The sequence below is a fragment of the Abramis brama genome (genome assembly GCF_963993115.1).
Source record: "Abramis brama genome assembly, chromosome: 15".
Taxonomy (NCBI): Eukaryota; Metazoa; Chordata; class Actinopteri; order Cypriniformes; family Leuciscidae; genus Abramis; species Abramis brama.
In genome coordinates, this window is record NC_139977.1 from 38,790,431 (window position 1) to 38,808,808 (window position 18,378).

General features: G+C 43.3%; 1 protein-coding gene across 1 annotated transcript in view; it reads right to left on the minus strand.

The window, feature by feature from the left end:
* The window catches only part of zer1 (zyg-11 related, cell cycle regulator), a 36,942-nt gene that overhangs the window by 18,396 nt on the left and 168 nt on the right, over positions 1-18,378 (minus strand). Inside the window, exons 2-4 of the mRNA XM_084136251.1 lie at positions 13,030-13,271; positions 10,003-10,153; positions 275-714 (exon numbers count right to left, since the gene is read on the minus strand). Of these exons, the coding sequence (XP_083992377.1) occupies positions 275-714; positions 10,003-10,153; positions 13,030-13,193 (755 nt within the window). The 5' untranslated portion in view covers positions 13,194-13,271. The remainder of the gene's footprint in view (positions 1-274; positions 715-10,002; positions 10,154-13,029; positions 13,272-18,378) is intronic.

Here is an 18,378-nt window from a genome sequence, read left to right on the forward strand (position 1 = left end):
TGTGTAATTTAAGTGTAATTTATTCCTGTGATCAAAGCTGAATTTTCAGCATCATTACTCCAGTCTTCAGTGTCACATGATCCATCAGAAATCACTCTAATATGAGGATTTGATGCTCAAGAAACATTACTGAAGATTACTTTGTTAATCAGAAATGTATCTGTCAAACTGATTTTTTACCTTATTGGAATCGAGATTAGGAATCGAAAAGAATCGTAATGGGTAAGCACAACTGGAATCGGACTCGTTAAACCCTGCGTGTGTGTGTCCTCACCTGAGTTTGCTCATCTGCAGCAGTGTGTGTATGAGCTCCTCCGTCAGCTCCACGTTGTACAGCACCAGCGACGCCAGCCGCTCCCTCCACTGCGCCAGGAAGGCGGGCCGGGGGACGTGAACGCCGGAGAGGTCGAGCGAGCTCAGCGAGGGCAGCGGCGTCAGCAGCGACTCCACGTCCAGCTCCGGCGTCAGGCCGCCCACGTTCAGCACGCGCAGGCGACTGAAGCCCTGGAAGCTGAAGCTGCGGTCCAGCGTGTGCGCGCGCGGGTCCTCCTCTTCGTCCTCCTCCTCCTCCTCGTCGTCACACGCCGGCCTGAAGAAGAGGCTGGAGGAGCCGAAGAGGCTGAGCGACAGCAGAGAGTGCCTGAAGCGGAGGAGCGTCCGCAGGCCTCGGGCCGTCACTCGCGTGCAGGAGCTCAGGTGCAGCTCCATCAGGTCCTGGACACACACACACACACACTGATTACACTGAGAGAGAGCAGCTCCATCAGGTCCTGGACACACACACACACACACACACACTGATTACACTGATAGAGAGCAGCTCCATCAGGTCCTGGACACACACACACACACACACACACATCAACACATACTGATTACACTGAGAAAGAGCAGCTCCATCAGGTCCTGGACACACACACACACACACACACACACACACACACACATCAACACACACTGATTACACTGAGAGAGAGCAGCTCCATCAGGTCCTGGACACACACACACACACACACACACTGATTACACTGATAGAGAGCAGCTCCATCAGGTCCTGGACACACACACACACACACACACACATCAACACATACTGATTACACTGAGAAAGAGCAGCTCCATCAGGTCCTGGACACACACACACACACACACACACACACACACACACACATCAACACACACTGATTACACTGAGAGAGAGCAGCTCCATCAGGTCCTGGACACACACACACACACACACACACACACAGGTGAACTGAAGTCCCACTGAAGTGCCCTGGAGCGCGCAGCTCTGTTTGATGCGCTGACGTCATTTCCACTGTAACAGGAAGCTAAGGCGGGACATATTGAATGGCTCCTCCCCCTTTTCAAATAGCCAATAGCGTTTAGTTTCCCTCACAGACTGACAGCACCATGGAAGCGACTCCGAGTGCTGATGATGCGCTGAATTCAATAGTAGAGGTGGGAATAAATTCTAGTCATTTCATTCCTAACAAACGTACAGTTGGAGAACGGAATAAAACTCGAGCGTTTGAGCAGCCGAACACACATCTTTTGTGTGAATTTCAAATTGAATTTCTTTCATAATGGATTTTGCAGCATTGACACTGTTATTGAACTGAACTGAATTTCTTTCATAATCGTCTCGTTTTCGCCTGTGAAAAAATTTCGTTGACAAAAATAATGACAAAAAAATCCGTCAACGAAATGAATACTGCAATCAGATCAACGTGTGATCATCAACCAGTGGATCTCTGAGCTGAGTGAGTGAGTGGAGGCGGGGCTCATTTGCATATTCATAGAACTTAGACATGAATTTCCTAAAAAAAAAAAAAAAAAACACAATTCTAAGCTCTTTCAAAGTAAATATGTACTATATTCTAGAGGCGCATGGATTATTCAGCTGCTCTGAACTGAAACATGTTCAGCATCATTAACACACTGCAGGACTAAATGAAAGTTAAAGCGTGTCGGTCAGGTGATCATCTCACCTGATCGCTCTTATTACACAACCACAATGAAAGAACAAAGTCTGAGAGTGAAAGTATTTTAACTCCCTCCATGTGACGCACTTGAGAAAGCATTTAAAGTCTATCTATTGTCTAAATGCACTTTATTGTGAATGATTTATCCATGCATGTCTCATTTTATAAGCTGTTTTGACCTTTGAATGTCATATCCAGTGTTGTCTATAACTCATTACAAGTAACTTGAGTCACGTAATCAGTTTATCTGTAATCTCTACTGTACTCTACCGTACTCTACTAGGGCCCTATAAAATCCGTTTTATTTTTTCCAAAATTCCGTTTTATTTTTTCCCAAATTCCGTTTTTTTCCGTTTTAATTTTTGGAAATTCAGGGGTTTTTTTTACCCTTTACTGTTATTTTAGTCTTAAAAAGTGTGTTTTCAATGTTAATGATTAAAATGTACACAAATAAAATTGGAATGACCTTAAATTTACTGAGGTAACAAACAAAATTCTCATTTTAAGAGGTGTTAAATGTGGTTTGATTTGTTTACATTAGTGAATGTATTAGGCTAACTAACATGAACCACGAGCAATACATTTGTTACTGTATTAATCTTTGTTAATCTTGATTGAACAAACAATGACTGTATTTTTAGTATGTTACTTCACACAGTGCATTAGGCTAACTAATGTTAACAAATACAACTTTTGATTTAAATAATGTAGGCATCGCACAAGATTTGTCAACACAGAAAACATTTCATCATTGGATAGGTTTAGTTTAGTCTAGTTTATTGAAAGTGTTTTTTATGTCAGCTGAATGGGCGGAACGCTTTTCAGAGGAGAAGGCAACGTAAAAAAGTTTTTTGTTTTTTTTTGCACAATTCACACCCAGCGGTAATTCAGGAAAAAAATATCCGAATGTTCCACCTGAAACTTCGGTCTTCCGATCTTTTACCATCGTTTCAATTCTCAATTGATTTAGATTAATAAGCGCGAGGGAGCGAGAGAGAGCAAGACAGTTTGAAGACGCGACCGGGCCTCTCTCTCTCTGCTCGTTCTTTCAGTAATATGCGCCCTATCGCAAGCGCAGCAGTCATACATCACTCACCGATCAAATAAGGCTTTGGCGAGACAAAAAGAGAGAGACGCGTGAGTGACAGAGAGACGGAGGGAGAGCAGGGAAAGGAAATGCAGCGGAATGAATACGCTGCGTGTTTTATATAGCGTAAACAAAAATAAAATTAGAACGAAACGCAATATGTGGCGGCCGGTGTTGATTCTGTGGCGCAATGCCATGAATTAGTCTATGTGTGGGAAACACTGCGCCCAGATTTGCTTCCCCCGGTCTACATTTTCCTTAGACATAGGCCTACGTTTTTCTCCCACACAAAAACAGAATTTTATTCCAAATATGTAAAATTCGGCGAAATTCCGCGTTGACACTATATTCCGCGTTAATTTGCCAATTCTGCGATTCCGTGATCACGGAAATTATAGGGCCCTACTCTACCGTCCTCTACCTCTACACTACCTCTACCGTCCTCTACCTCTACCGTCCTCTACCTCCACCGTACCCTACCTCCACCGTACCCTACCTCCACCGTACCCTACCTCCACCGTCCTCTACCTCCACCGTACCCTACCTCCACCGTTCCTCTGCCTCCGCCGCCCTCCTCTACCGTCCTCTACCTCTACCGTCCTCTACCTCTACCGTCCTCTACCTCTACCGTCCTCTACCTCCACCGTACCCTACCTCCACCGTACCCTACCTCCACCGTACCCTACCTCCACCGTCCTCTACCTCCACCGTACCCTACCTCCACCGTTCCTCTGCCTCCGCCGCCCTCCTCTACCGTCCTCTACCTCCACCGTCCTCTACCTCCGCCCTCCTCTACCGTCCTCTACCTCTACCGTCCTCTACCTCTACCGTCCTCTACCTCTACCGTCCTCCACCGTCCTCTACCCAGGGTACCCCCAGGATCCTTCAACTTAAATTCAAGGCTTTTTAAGACCTTTTTAATACCATTTCAAATGAAATTCAATGCCAACTTCGTACCAATTCCGACAGAAGTATGAGGGGAAAATGTCAAATCTGTATACATTTTAAACCCTAAAAAAGAATTATGTACAAGTAGACTACTTGAATTAAATAAAACATTTTATTTAAATAATAAGTCATATTTAATATATACGCAACAGCGTTGTAGCGCGCACGTGTGTAGGCCAATGTTAATTTTGGCAGCCATTTTTGATTTAGTCCTACTCTTCATCTTTCATCGACGAAAATGCTTATTGGTCTTAGTCACATTTGAGTCATTCTGCCTTTCATAGTTTTAGTTGCCGAAATGTGTTTGCATTTTTTGTCAACTTTTAGTCATTACTTTTAGTCAAACTGCAGTAACTTTAATTTTGGTAGCTATTTTATATGTAGTCTTTAGACAGAAAATGTCATAATTATTCTCTCTAGGCCAATTCAATTAAGCTTATGAGAAATTAAAATTAAGCTAACAGGCTGTATTGGCATTGCACTCTTTAGCAGTAGCACTTGTGCAATTCTACATATCCCTTTTCCTTAGTTCTCCAATTTTTTAGAGTGCCGTACCCCCTGGTACCCCAACTCTTCCACATCTTTCCATTAAGGGACAATATTTGCTGTATATCAGCCTGCATTTTGATCGCAGATTTAGTCGCACAAACAGCGCAAGCGGCTCGTGACAGAACACAGACCGACTGAATGACACTTTAATTTAAGTAGAAAATCTCAAATGAAGATCGCTGAACTCCAGCTTGTCTGTGTTTTCAGATCATCCGCGCTTCTTCAACAATGTAGAGAGAGCGCGCGTGGATGGTTGTGGCCAGATACTACTGAAAAGACCGGGTAGAAAACATGTTCTTTTAACAGAAAAGCTCTGCTTAGTAACCATCGTAACGGGTGCGCACACTTTTGCGCGTTCTGCTATGACGTGGAGCGCGAGGTGCACTCAACGTTACGCGACTAATTTTTAATTAGTCTACATTAGTAACAGTTAATTTTGTTACGGTATGAACTTAATCATAGAAAAGGCAAAAAATCGAAGACTTTTGTAACGAAATCCAAGACTTTGTATACCAAATTCAAGGCTTTTAAGGCCTTCATTTGAGATTATCAAATTTAAGACTTTTTCAATGCTTTTAAGACCCCGCAGGTACCCTGTCTACCTCCACCGTCCTCTACCTCCACCGTACCCTACCTCCACCGTACCCTACCTCTACCTCCACCGTCCTCTACCGTCCTCTACCTCCACCGTACCCTACCTCCACCCTCCTCTACCTCCACCGTCCTCTACCTCCACCGTCCTCTACCTCCACCGTCCTCTACCTACCTCCACCGTCCTCTACCGTCCTCTACCTCCGCCGTCCTCTACCTCCGCCGTCCTCTACCTCCGCCCTCCTCTACCCTACCTCTACCTCCACCGTCCTCTACCTCCACCGTCCTCTACCTCCACCGTCCTCTACCTCCACCGTCCTCTACCTCCACCGTCCTCTACCTCCACCGTCCTCTACCTCCACCGTCCTCTACCTCCACCGTCCTCTACCGTCCTCTACCTCCACCGTACCCTACCTCCACCGTACCCTACCTCCACCGTACCCTACCTCCACCGTACCCTACCTCCACCGTACCCTACCTCCACCGTCCTCTACCTCCACCGTCCCCTACCTCCACCGTACCCTACCTCCACCGTCCCCTACCTCCACCGTACCCTACCTCCACCGTCCTCTACCTCTACCGTACTCTACCTCTACCGTACTGTACCGCACTCTACCTCTACTGCACTCTACCTCTACTGCACTCTACCTCTACTGCACTCTACCTCTACTGCACTCTACCTCTACTGCACTCTACCTCTACCTGCACTCTACCTCTACTGCACTCTACCTCTACTGCACTCTACCTCTACTGCACTCTACCTCTACTGCACTCTACCTCTACTGCACTCTACCTCTACCTGCACTCTACCTCTACCGCACTCTACCTCTACTGCACTCTACCTCTACCTGCACTCTACCTCTACCTGCACTCTACCTCTACCTGCACTCTACCTCTACTGCACTCTACCTCTACTGCACTCTACCTCTACCTGCACTCTACCTCTACTGCACTGCACTCTACCTCTACTGCACTCTACCTCTACCTGCACTCTACCTCTACTGCACTCTACCTCTACCTGCACTCTACCTCTACCTGCACTCTACCTCTACCTGCACTCTACCTCTACTGCACTCTACCTCTACCTGCACTGCACTCTACCTGCACTCTACCTCTACCTGCACTCTACCTCTACCTGCACTCTACCTCTACCTGCACTCTACCTCTACTGCACTCTACCTCTACTGCACTCTACCTCTACCTGCACTCTACCTCTACTGCACTGCACTCTACCTCTACTGCACTCTACCTCTACCTGCACTCTACCTCTACTGCACTCTACCTCTACCTGCACTCTACCTCTACCTGCACTCTACCTCTACCTGCACTCTACCTCTACTGCACTCTACCTCTACCTGCACTGCACTCTACCTGCACTCTACCTCTACCTGCACTCTACCTCTACCTGCACTCTACCTCTACCTGCACTCTACCTGCACTCTACCTCTACCTCTACTGCACTCTACCTCTACTGCACTGCACTCTACCTCTACTGCACTCTACCTCTACCTGCACTCTACCTCTACTGCACTCTACCTCTACCTGCACTCTACCTCTACCTGCACTCTACCTCTACCTGCACTCTACCTCTACCTGCACTCTACCTCTACTGCACTCTACCTCTACCTGCACTGCACTCTACCTGCACTCTACCTCTACCTGCACTCTACCTCTACCTGCACTCTACCTGCACTCTACCTCTACCTCTACTGCACTCTACCTCTACTGCACTCTACCTCTACTGCACTCTACCTCTACTGCACTCTACCTCTACTGCACTCTACCTCTACTGCACTCTACCTCTACCTGCACTCTACCTCTACTGCACTCTACCTCTACTGCACTCTACCTCTACCTGCACTCTACCTCTACCTGCACTCTACCTCTACTGCACTCTACCTCTACCTGCACTCTACCTCTACCTGCACTCTACCTCTACCTGCACTCTACCTCTACCTGCACTCTACCTCTACCTGCACTCTACCTCTACCTGCACTCTACCTCTACCTGCACTCTACCTCTACCTGCACTCTACCTCTACCTGCACTCTACCTCTACTGCACTCTACCTCTACTGCACTCTACCTCTACCTGCACTCTACCTCTACCTGCACTCTACCTCTACTGCACTCTACCTCTACTGCACTCTACCTCTACTGCACTCTACCTCTACTGCACTCTACCTCTACCTGCACTCTACCTCTACTGCACTCTACCTCTACTGCACTCTACCTCTACCTGCACTCTACCTCTACTGCACTCTACCTCTACTGCACTCTACCTCTACTGCACTCTACCTCTACCTGCACTCTACCTCTACCTGCACTGCACTCTACCTCTACTGCACTCTACCTCTACTGCACTCTACCTCTACTGCACTCTACCTCTACCTGCACTCTACCTCTACCTGCACTCTACCTCTACCTGCACTGCACTCTACCTCTACTGCACTCTACCTCTACTGCACTCTACCTCTACTGCACTCTACCTCTACTGCACTCTACCTCTACTGCACTCTACCTCTACCTGCACTCTACCTCTACTGCACTCTACCTCTACTGCACTCTACCTCCTACTGCACTCTACCTCTACTGCACTCTACCTCTACTGCACTCTACCTCTACCTGCACTGCACTCTACCTGCACTGCACTCTACCTCTACTGCACTCTACCTCTACTGCACTCTACCTCTACCTGCACTCTACCTCTACCTGCACTGCACTCTACCTCTACTGCACTCTACCTCTACTGCACTCTACCTCTACTGCACTCTACCTCTACTGCACTCTACCTCTACTGCACTCTACCTCTACTGCACTCTACCTCTACTGCACTCTACCTCTACTGCACTCTACCTCTACCTGCACTCTACCTCTACTGCACTCTACCTCTACTGCACTCTACCTCTACTGCACTCTACCTCTACCTGCACTCTACCTCTACCTGCACTCTACCTCTACCTGCACTCTACCTCTACCTGCACTCTACCTCTACTGCACTCTACCTCTACTGCACTCTACCTCTACTGCACTCTACCTCTACTGCACTCTACCTCTACTGCACTCTACCTCTACCTGCACTCTACCTCTACCTGCACTCTACCTCTACTGCACTCTACCTCTACTGCACTCTACCTCTACCTGCACTCTACCTCTACCTGCACTCTACCTCTACTGCACTCTACCTCTACTGCACTCTACCTCTACTGCACTCTACCTCTACTGCACTCTACCTCTACTGCACTCTACCTCTACCTGCACTCTACCTCTACCTGCACTCTACCTCTACCTGCACTCTACCTCTACCTGCACTCTACCTCTACCTGCACTGCACTCTACCTCTACTGCACTCTACCTCTACTGCACTCTACCTCTACCTGCACTCTACCTCTACCTGCACTCTACCTCTACCTGCACTGCACTCTACCTCTACTGCACTCTACCTCTACTGCACTCTACCTCTACTGCACTCTACCTCTACTGCACTCTACCTCTACTGCACTCTACCTCTACTGCACTCTACCTCTACTGCACTCTACCTCTACTGCACTCTACCTCTACCTGCACTCTACCTCTACTGCACTCTACCTCTACTGCACTCTACCTCTACTGCACTCTACCTCTACCTGCACTGCACTCTACCTGCACTGCACTCTACCTCTACTGCACTCTACCTCTACTGCACTCTACCTCTACCTGCACTCTACCTCTACCTGCACTGCACTCTACCTCTACTGCACTCTACCTCTACTGCACTCTACCTCTACTGCACTCTACCTCTACTGCACTCTACCTCTACTGCACTCTACCTCTACTGCACTCTACCTCTACTGCACTCTACCTCTACTGCACTCTACCTCTACTGCACTCTACCTCTACTGCACTCTACCTCTACTGCACTCTACCTCTACCTGCACTCTACCTCTACTGCACTCTACCTGCACTGCACTCTACCTCTACTGCACTCTACCTCTACTGCACTCTACCTCTACTGCACTCTACCTCTACCTGCACTCTACCTCTACCTGCACTCTACCTCTACTGCACTCTACCTCTACTGCACTCTACCTCTACCTGCACTCTACCTCTACAGGAGTAAATATGCATTTCCTTCAGCCTGAGGATTATTCATTTCAGTTTTGGTGTGAAAGGGCCTTAACATTTGCCAAAAACATAACTTTTTTAGTTGTTATAAAAAACAAACAAGCAAGCCCAGCCCAGGTGAGAAAAAGTAACGCAAAAGTAATGTAACACATTATTTTTCATAAAAAGTAACTAAGTAACGCAATTAGTTACCTTTTTTGGGAGTAACGCAATATTGTAATGCATTACTTTTAAAAGTAACTTTCCCCAACACTGGTCATAACTGGCCCCTTAAACACCGCCCCTGCTCAGGCTAGGCCCCGCCTCCATTTTTGAGTGCCACGCCCACATCCAATCATTAGTTCTGGGCTGGTTTCTCACCTGTTTCCCGTTAATAAATCTGTGGTGGTCTGATAAGATATTTACACGCAAATAATAAAAAATATAAAGCAATTAAAAATAATATTTGGCCAGTGGAAAAGACTGAGAAAAACTTTCTCTGAAATGTATTTTATACTATTGTGATTTATTTCTTCAAACACAAGGCAAGGATTGGCTACTAAATGATTTATATTAATGTAATGTGACGCATATCCGTATCTCATATTCTCCTAATGTCTTGTATTGTTAAACATGGAATCACGTGGATGAAATTGCATATGCAAATGATATGCAGATGAGGATATGCATAGTAAAATGAGGCATTGTAAGCTCATATATGGTTATTTCGGGGGGGAGACACATGTTCACAATCTTCTCACCTGCTTGGCGAGGGCCTCCAGGTCCCGGTCCCGGATGAATTCGTCCCTCAGGTGTAGGCGTGTGATTCTGGTGCTGCGCGGGTCACTGAAGAGCTGGAAGAACCCGTCCTGCGGCTCGAACTCACTGTCTGTGTGCACCAGATCCATGTACCTGTCAATCAAAGCATCAGCGTCAGCCTCAGAACACCTCACACACACACACACACCCGAGCCTCACACACTCAAACACACACACACACACACACTCCCACACACCCACACGTGCACCAGCCGGTCTCAGATCTCGCTGGGCAGGAACACGTCGGGCCACAGGCAGACACACACACTCAGACACACACACACACACACACACACACACACACACACTCAGACACACACTCAGACACACACACACACACACTCAGACACACACACACACACACTCAGACACACACACACACACTCAGACACACACACACACTCAGACACACACACTCAGACACACACACACACACACACACACACACACACACACACTCAGACACACAAACACACACACTCAGACACACACACACACACACACACACACACACGTGCACCAGTCGGTCTCAGATCTCGCTGGGCAGGAACACGTCGGGCCACAGGCAGACACACACACTCAGACACCCACACACACACTCAGACGCGCGCACACTCAGACGCGCACACACTCAGACGCGCACACACTCAGACGCGCACACACTCAGACGCGCACACACTCAGAAGCGCACTCACACGCGCACTCAGACACACAGACACGCACACACTCAGACACGCACACGCACACGTACTGAGTGTGTGTGTGTCTGAGTGTGTGTGTGTCTGAGTGTGTCTGAGTGTGTGTGTGTGTCTGAGTGTGTCTGAGTCTGAGTCTGTGTGTGTGTGTCTGAGTGTGTGTGTCTGAGTCTGTGTGTGTGTGTGTGTGTGTGTGTGTGTCTGAGTGTGTGTGTGTCTGAGTCTGACACACACACGCACCCGAGCCTCACACACACACACACACACACACTCAAACACACACACACACACACACACACACACACACACACACACACACACGTGCACCAGTCGGTCTCAGATCTCGCTGGGCAGGAACACGTCGGGCCACAGGCAGACACACACACTCAGACACACACACACTCAGACGCGCACGCACACACTCAGACGCGCACGCACACACTCAGACGCGCACACACTCAGACGCGCACACACTCAGACGCGCACACACTCAGACGCGCACACACTCAGACGCGCACTCACACGCGCACTCAGACGCGCGCGCACACAGACGCGCGCACACTCAGACACACACTCAGACACACACTCAGACACACACTCAGACACACACTCAGACACACACTCAGACACACACTCAGACACACACTCAGACACACACTCAGACACACACTCAGACTCAGACTCAGACTCAGACTCAGACACACAGACTCAGACACACAGACTCAGACACACAGACTCAGACACACAGACTCAGACACACAGACTCAGACACACAGACTCAGACACACACACACTCAGACACACAGACTCAGACACACACACACTCAGACACACACACTCAGACACACACACTCAGACACACACACTCAGACTCAGACACACAGACTCAGACACACAGACTCAGACACACAGACTCAGACACTCAGACACACAGACTCAGACACACAGACTCAGACACACAGACTCAGACACACACACTCAGACACACACACTCAGACACACACACTCAGACACACACACTCAGACACACACACTCAGACACACACTCAGACTCAGACACACAGACTCAGACACACAGACTCAGACACACAGACTCAGACACACAGACTCAGACACACAGACTCAGACACACACACTCAGACACACACACTCAGACACACACACTCAGACACACACACACACACACTCAGACACACACTCAGACACACACACACACTCAGACACACACACACACACTCAGACACACACACACACACTCAGACACACACACACACACACTCAGACACACACACACACTCAGACACACACACACACACACTCAGACACACACACACACACACACTCAGACACACACTCAGACACACACTCAGACACACACTCAGACACACACTCAGACACACAGACTCAGACACACAGACTCAGACACACAGACTCAGACACACAGACTCAGACACACAGACACAGACTCAGACACACAGACACACAGACTCAGACACACAGACTCAGACACACAGACTCAGACACACAGACTCAGACACACAGACTCAGACACACAGACTCAGACACACAGACTCAGACACACAGACTCAGACACACAGACTCAGACACACAGACTCAGACACACACACTCAGACACACACACTCAGACACACACACTCAGACACACACACTCAGACACACACACTCAGACACACACACACACACACACACTCAGACACACACACAGACACACACACACACACACACACACTCAGACACACACACAGACACACACACACACACACACACTCAGACACACACACACTCAGACACACACACACTCAGACACACACACACTCAGACACACACACACTCAGACACACACACACTCAGACACACACACACTCAGACACACACACACTCAGACACACACACACACACACACACTCAGACACACACACACACACTCAGACACACACTCAGACACACACACACTCAGACACACACACACTCAGACACTCAGACACACACACACTCAGACACACACACACTCAGACACACACACACTCAGACACACACACACTCAGACACACACACACTCAGACACACACACACACTCAGACACACACACACTCAGACACACACACACTCAGACACACACACACTCAGACACACACACACTCAGACACACACACACACTCAGACACACACACACTCAGACACACACACACTCAGACACACACACACTCAGACACACACACACTCAGACACACACACACTCAGACACACACGTACGCGTGCACCAGCCGGTCGCAGATCTCGCTGGGCAGGAACACGTCGGGCCGCAGGCGCAGCTGGTTCTGGTCGCTGTAGCACATGGTTCTGCGCAGGTTCTTCAGGCAGAACACGGTGACCAGGGTCATCAGGCTCTCCGGGTCGTCACCCACTGTGGTCGCCATGACGACGCTCGATCAGAACTGCACGACTGCGGCCCAGGTCTCAGCGCCGCACATGGAGAGGACCAGAACACACTCCACCTGAGCGACCAGAACAACATTCAGTTTTACTGAATCCGAATACACAACTACACAACTGAGCTGAACAATGTTCTCCGCTGACTCTATAGAGCTCATAACTGAGGGACTTTGTACATATTAAACTGAACTGAATTTAATTTCATTCATAATTTACAAACTTTACAACACTGTCACTGTTATTGAACTGAACTGAATTAGTTTCACACTTGATTCGTTTTGCTGCATTGACACTGTTATTGAACTGAACTGAATTATTTTCATAATTGATTCATTTTGCAGCATTGACACTTATTGAACTGAATTAGTTTCATAATTGATTCGTTTTGCTGTATTGACACTGTTATTGAACTGAACTGAATTATTTTCATAATTGATTCATTTTGCAGCATTGACACTTATTGAACTGAATTAGTTTCATAATTGATTCGTTTTGCTGTATTGACATTGTAATTGAACTGAATTGAATTATTTTCATAATTGATTCGTTTTGCTGCATTGACACTGTTATTGAACTGAATTGAATTATTTTCATAATTGATTCATTTTGCAGCATTGACACTTATTGAACTGAATTAGTTTCATAATTGATTCGTTTTGCAGCATTGACACTGTTATTGAACTGAATTGAATTATTTTCATAATTGATTCATTTTGCAGCATTGACACTTATTGAACCGAATTAGTTTCATAATTGATTCGTTTTGCAGCATTGACACTGTTATTGAACTGAACTGAATTAGTTTCATACTTGATTCGTTTTGCAGCATTGACACTGTTATTGAACTGAACTGAATTATTTTCATAATTGATTCATTTTGCAGCATTGACACTTATTGAACTGAATTAGTTTCATAATTGATTCGTTTTGCTGTATTGACATTGTAATTGAACTGAATTGAATTATTTTCATAATTGATTCGTTTTGCTGCATTGACACTGTTATTGAACTGAATTGAATTATTTTCATAATTGATTCATTTTGCAGCATTGACACTTATTGAACTGAATTAGTTTCATAATTGATTCGTTTTGCAGCATTGACATTGTTATTGAACTGAATTGAATTATTTTCATAATTGATTCGTTTTGCTGCATTGACACTGTTATTGAACTGAATTGAATTATTTTCATAATTGATTCGTTTTGCAGCATTGACACTTATTGAACTGAATTAGTTTCATAATTGATTCGTTTTGCAGCATTGACATTGTTATTGAACTGAATTGAATTATTTTCATAATTGATTCGTTTTGCTGCATTGACACTGTTATTGAACTGAATTGAATTAGTTTCATAAGTGATTCGTTTTGCTGCATTGACACTGTTATTGAACTGAATTGAATGATTTAAATAATTGATTCATTTTGCAGCATTGACACTGTTATTGAACTGAATTGAATTATTTTTATAACTGATTCATTTTGCAGCATTGACACTGTTATTGAACTGAATTTAATTAGTTTCATAATTGATTCGTTTTGCAGCATTGATACTGTTATTGAACTGAATTGAATGATTTAAATAATTGATTCATTTTGCAGCATTGACACTGTTATTGAACTGAACTGAATTATTTTCATAATTGATTAATTTTGCAGCATTGACACTGTTATTGAACTGAATTGAATTAGTTTCATAATTGATTCGTTTTGCTGTATTGACATTGTTATTGAACTGAATTGAATTATTTTCATAATTGATTCGTTTTGCTGCATTGACACTGTTATTGAACTGAATTGAATTAGTTTCATAAGTGATTCGTTTTGCTGTACTGACACTGTTATTGAACTGAATTGAATTATTTTCATAATTGATTCGTTTTGCAGCATTGACACTGTTATTGAACTGAACTGAATTAGTTTCATACTTGATTCGTTTTGCAGCATTGACACTGTTATTGAACTGAACTGAATTATTTTCATAATTGATTCATTTTGCAGCATTGACACTTATTGAACTGAATTAGTTTCATAATTGATTCGTTTTGCTGTATTGACATTGTAATTGAACTGAATTGAATTATTTTCATAATTGATTCGTTTTGCTGCATTGACACTGTTATTGAACTGAACTGAATTAGTTTCATACTTGATTCGTTTTGCAGCATTGACACTGTTATTGAACTGAACTGAATTATTTTCATAATTGATTCATTTTGCAGCATTGACACTTATTGAACTGAATTAGTTTCATAATTGATTCGTTTTGCTGTATTGACATTGTAATTGAACTGAATTGAATTATTTTCATAATTGATTCGTTTTGCTGCATTGACACTGTTATTGAACTGAATTGAATTATTTTCATAATTGATTCATTTTGCAGCATTGACACTTATTGAACTGAATTAGTTTCATAATTGATTCGTTTTGCAGCATTGACACTGTTATTGAACTGAATTGAATTATTTTCATAATTGATTCATTTTGCAGCATTGACACTTATTGAACTGAATTAGTTTCATAATTGATTCGTTTTGCTGTATTGACATTGTAATTGAACTGAATTGAATTATTTTCATAATTGATTCATTTTGCAGCATTGACACTTATTGAACTGAATTAGTTTCATAATTGATTCGTTTTGCTGTATTGACATTGTTATTGAACTGAATTGAATTATTTTCATAATTGATTCGTTTTGCAGCATTGACATTGTTATTGAACTGAATTGAATTATTTTCATAATTGATTCGTTTTGCTGCATTGACACTGTTATTGAACTGAATTGAATTATTTTCATAATTGATTCGTTTTGCAGCATTGACATTGTTATTGAACTGAATTGAATTATTTTCATAATTGATTCGTTTTGCAGCATTGACATTGTTATTGAACTGAATTGAATTATTTTCATAATTGATTCGTTTTGCTGCATTGACACTGTTATTGAACTGAATTGAATTAGTTTCATAAGTGATTCGTTTTGCTGCATTGACACTGTTATTGAACTGAATTGAATGATTTAAATAATTGATTCATTTTGCAGCATTGACACTGTTATTGAACTGAATTGAATGATTTAAATAATTGATTCATTTTGCTGCATTGACACTGTTATTGAACTGAATTTAATTAGTTTCATAATTGATTCGTTTTGCAGCATTGACACTGTTATTGAACTGAATTGAATGATTTAAATAATTGATTCATTTTGCTGCATTGACACTGTTATTGAACTGAATTTAATTAGTTTCATAATTGATTCGTTTTGCAGCATTGACACTGTTATTGAACTGAATTTAATTAGTTTCATAATTGATTCGTTTTGCAGCATTGACACTGTTATTGAACTGAATTGAATGATTTAAATAATTGATTCATTTTGCAGCATTGACACTGTTATTGAACTGAACTGAATTATTTTCATAATTGATTAATTTTGCAGCATTGACACTGTTATTGAACTGAATTGAATTAGTTTCATAATTGATTCGTTTTGCTGTATTGACATTGTTATTGAACTGAATTGAATTATTTTCATAATTGATTCGTTTTGCTGCATTGACACTGTTATTGAACTGAATTGAATTAGTTTCATAAGTGATTCGTTTTGCTGTACTGACACTGTTATTGAACTGAATTGAATTATTTTCATAATTGATTCGTTTTGCTGCATTGACATTGTTATTGAACTGAATTTAATTATTTTTATAACTGATTCATTTTGCAGCATTGACACTGTTATTGAACTGAATTGAATTATTTTCATAATTGATTCGTTTTGCTGCATTGACACTGTTATTGAACTGAATTGAATTAGTTTCATAAGTGATTCGTTTTGCTGCATTGACATTGTTATTGAACTGAATTGAATTATTTTTATAACTGATTCATTTTGCAGCATTGACACTGTTATTGAACTGAATTGAATTATTTTTATAACTGATTCATTTTGCAGCATTGACACTGTTATTGAACTGAATTTAATTAGTTTCATAATTGATTCGTTTTGCTGCATTGACACTGTTATTGAACTGAATTGAATTAGTTTCATAAGTGATTCGTTTTGCTGCATTGACATTGTTATTGAACTGAATTGAATTAGTTTCATAAGTGATTCGTTTTGCTGCATTGACATTGTTATTGAACTGAATTGAATTATTTTCATAAGTGATTCATTTTGCAGCATTGACACTGTTATTGAACTGAATTGAATTATTTTCATAACTGATTCATTTTGCAGCATTGACACTGTTATTGAACTGAATTGAATTAGTTTCATAATTGATTCGTTTTGCTGCATTGACAGTGTTATTGAACTGAACTGAATTATTTTCATAATTGATGAGCTTTGCAGCATTGACACTGTTATTGAACTGAATTGAATCAACACTAAACCGAATTGAATTAATTTCATAACTGACAAATATTGTTACTTTCACACACACACACATCATTATCCAACTGAATTGAATCAACATTGAACTGAACTCGTTTTGCAGCATTGACACTGTTATTGAACTGAATTGAATTATTTTCATAACTGATTCATTTTGCAGCATTGACACTGTTATTGACCTGAACTGAATTATTTTCATAATTGATGAGATTTGCAGCATTGACACTGTTATTGAACTGAATTGAATCAACACTAAACCGAATTGAATTAATTTCATAACTGACGAATATTGTTACTTTCACACACACACATCATTATCCAACTGAATTGAATCAACATTGAACTGAACTCGTTTTGCAGCATTGACACCGTTATTGAACTGAATTCATTTAATATTAAATGAATATTGTAACATTGACACACACACAACACACAACACACACATCATCATCATCATCATCAGCTCTAATCACAGTTCCACTCTACAATATTCCAGTGTTTAATGTGTTGCTATAGTTGCGGTTGTTTACGGCACTGCCCTGGGGAAATGCTCCTGATAAACACCAGCTCACGCTTTCTAATAAAGCGGAATTTATATTCAGTCTCCATTAGGGTTAATAGTGACGCTGACGCTCCTGTTGTGCTGATTTGGTGATGTTTGTGTCAGTGTTGATCTTGTGAAGAGTGTTAGCGCGCGGGCTAGCCGTTAGCAGCTCAATAAAGCGCGAGTTTAATATCCTAGCTCAGTGATTGACAGCGTCTGTCG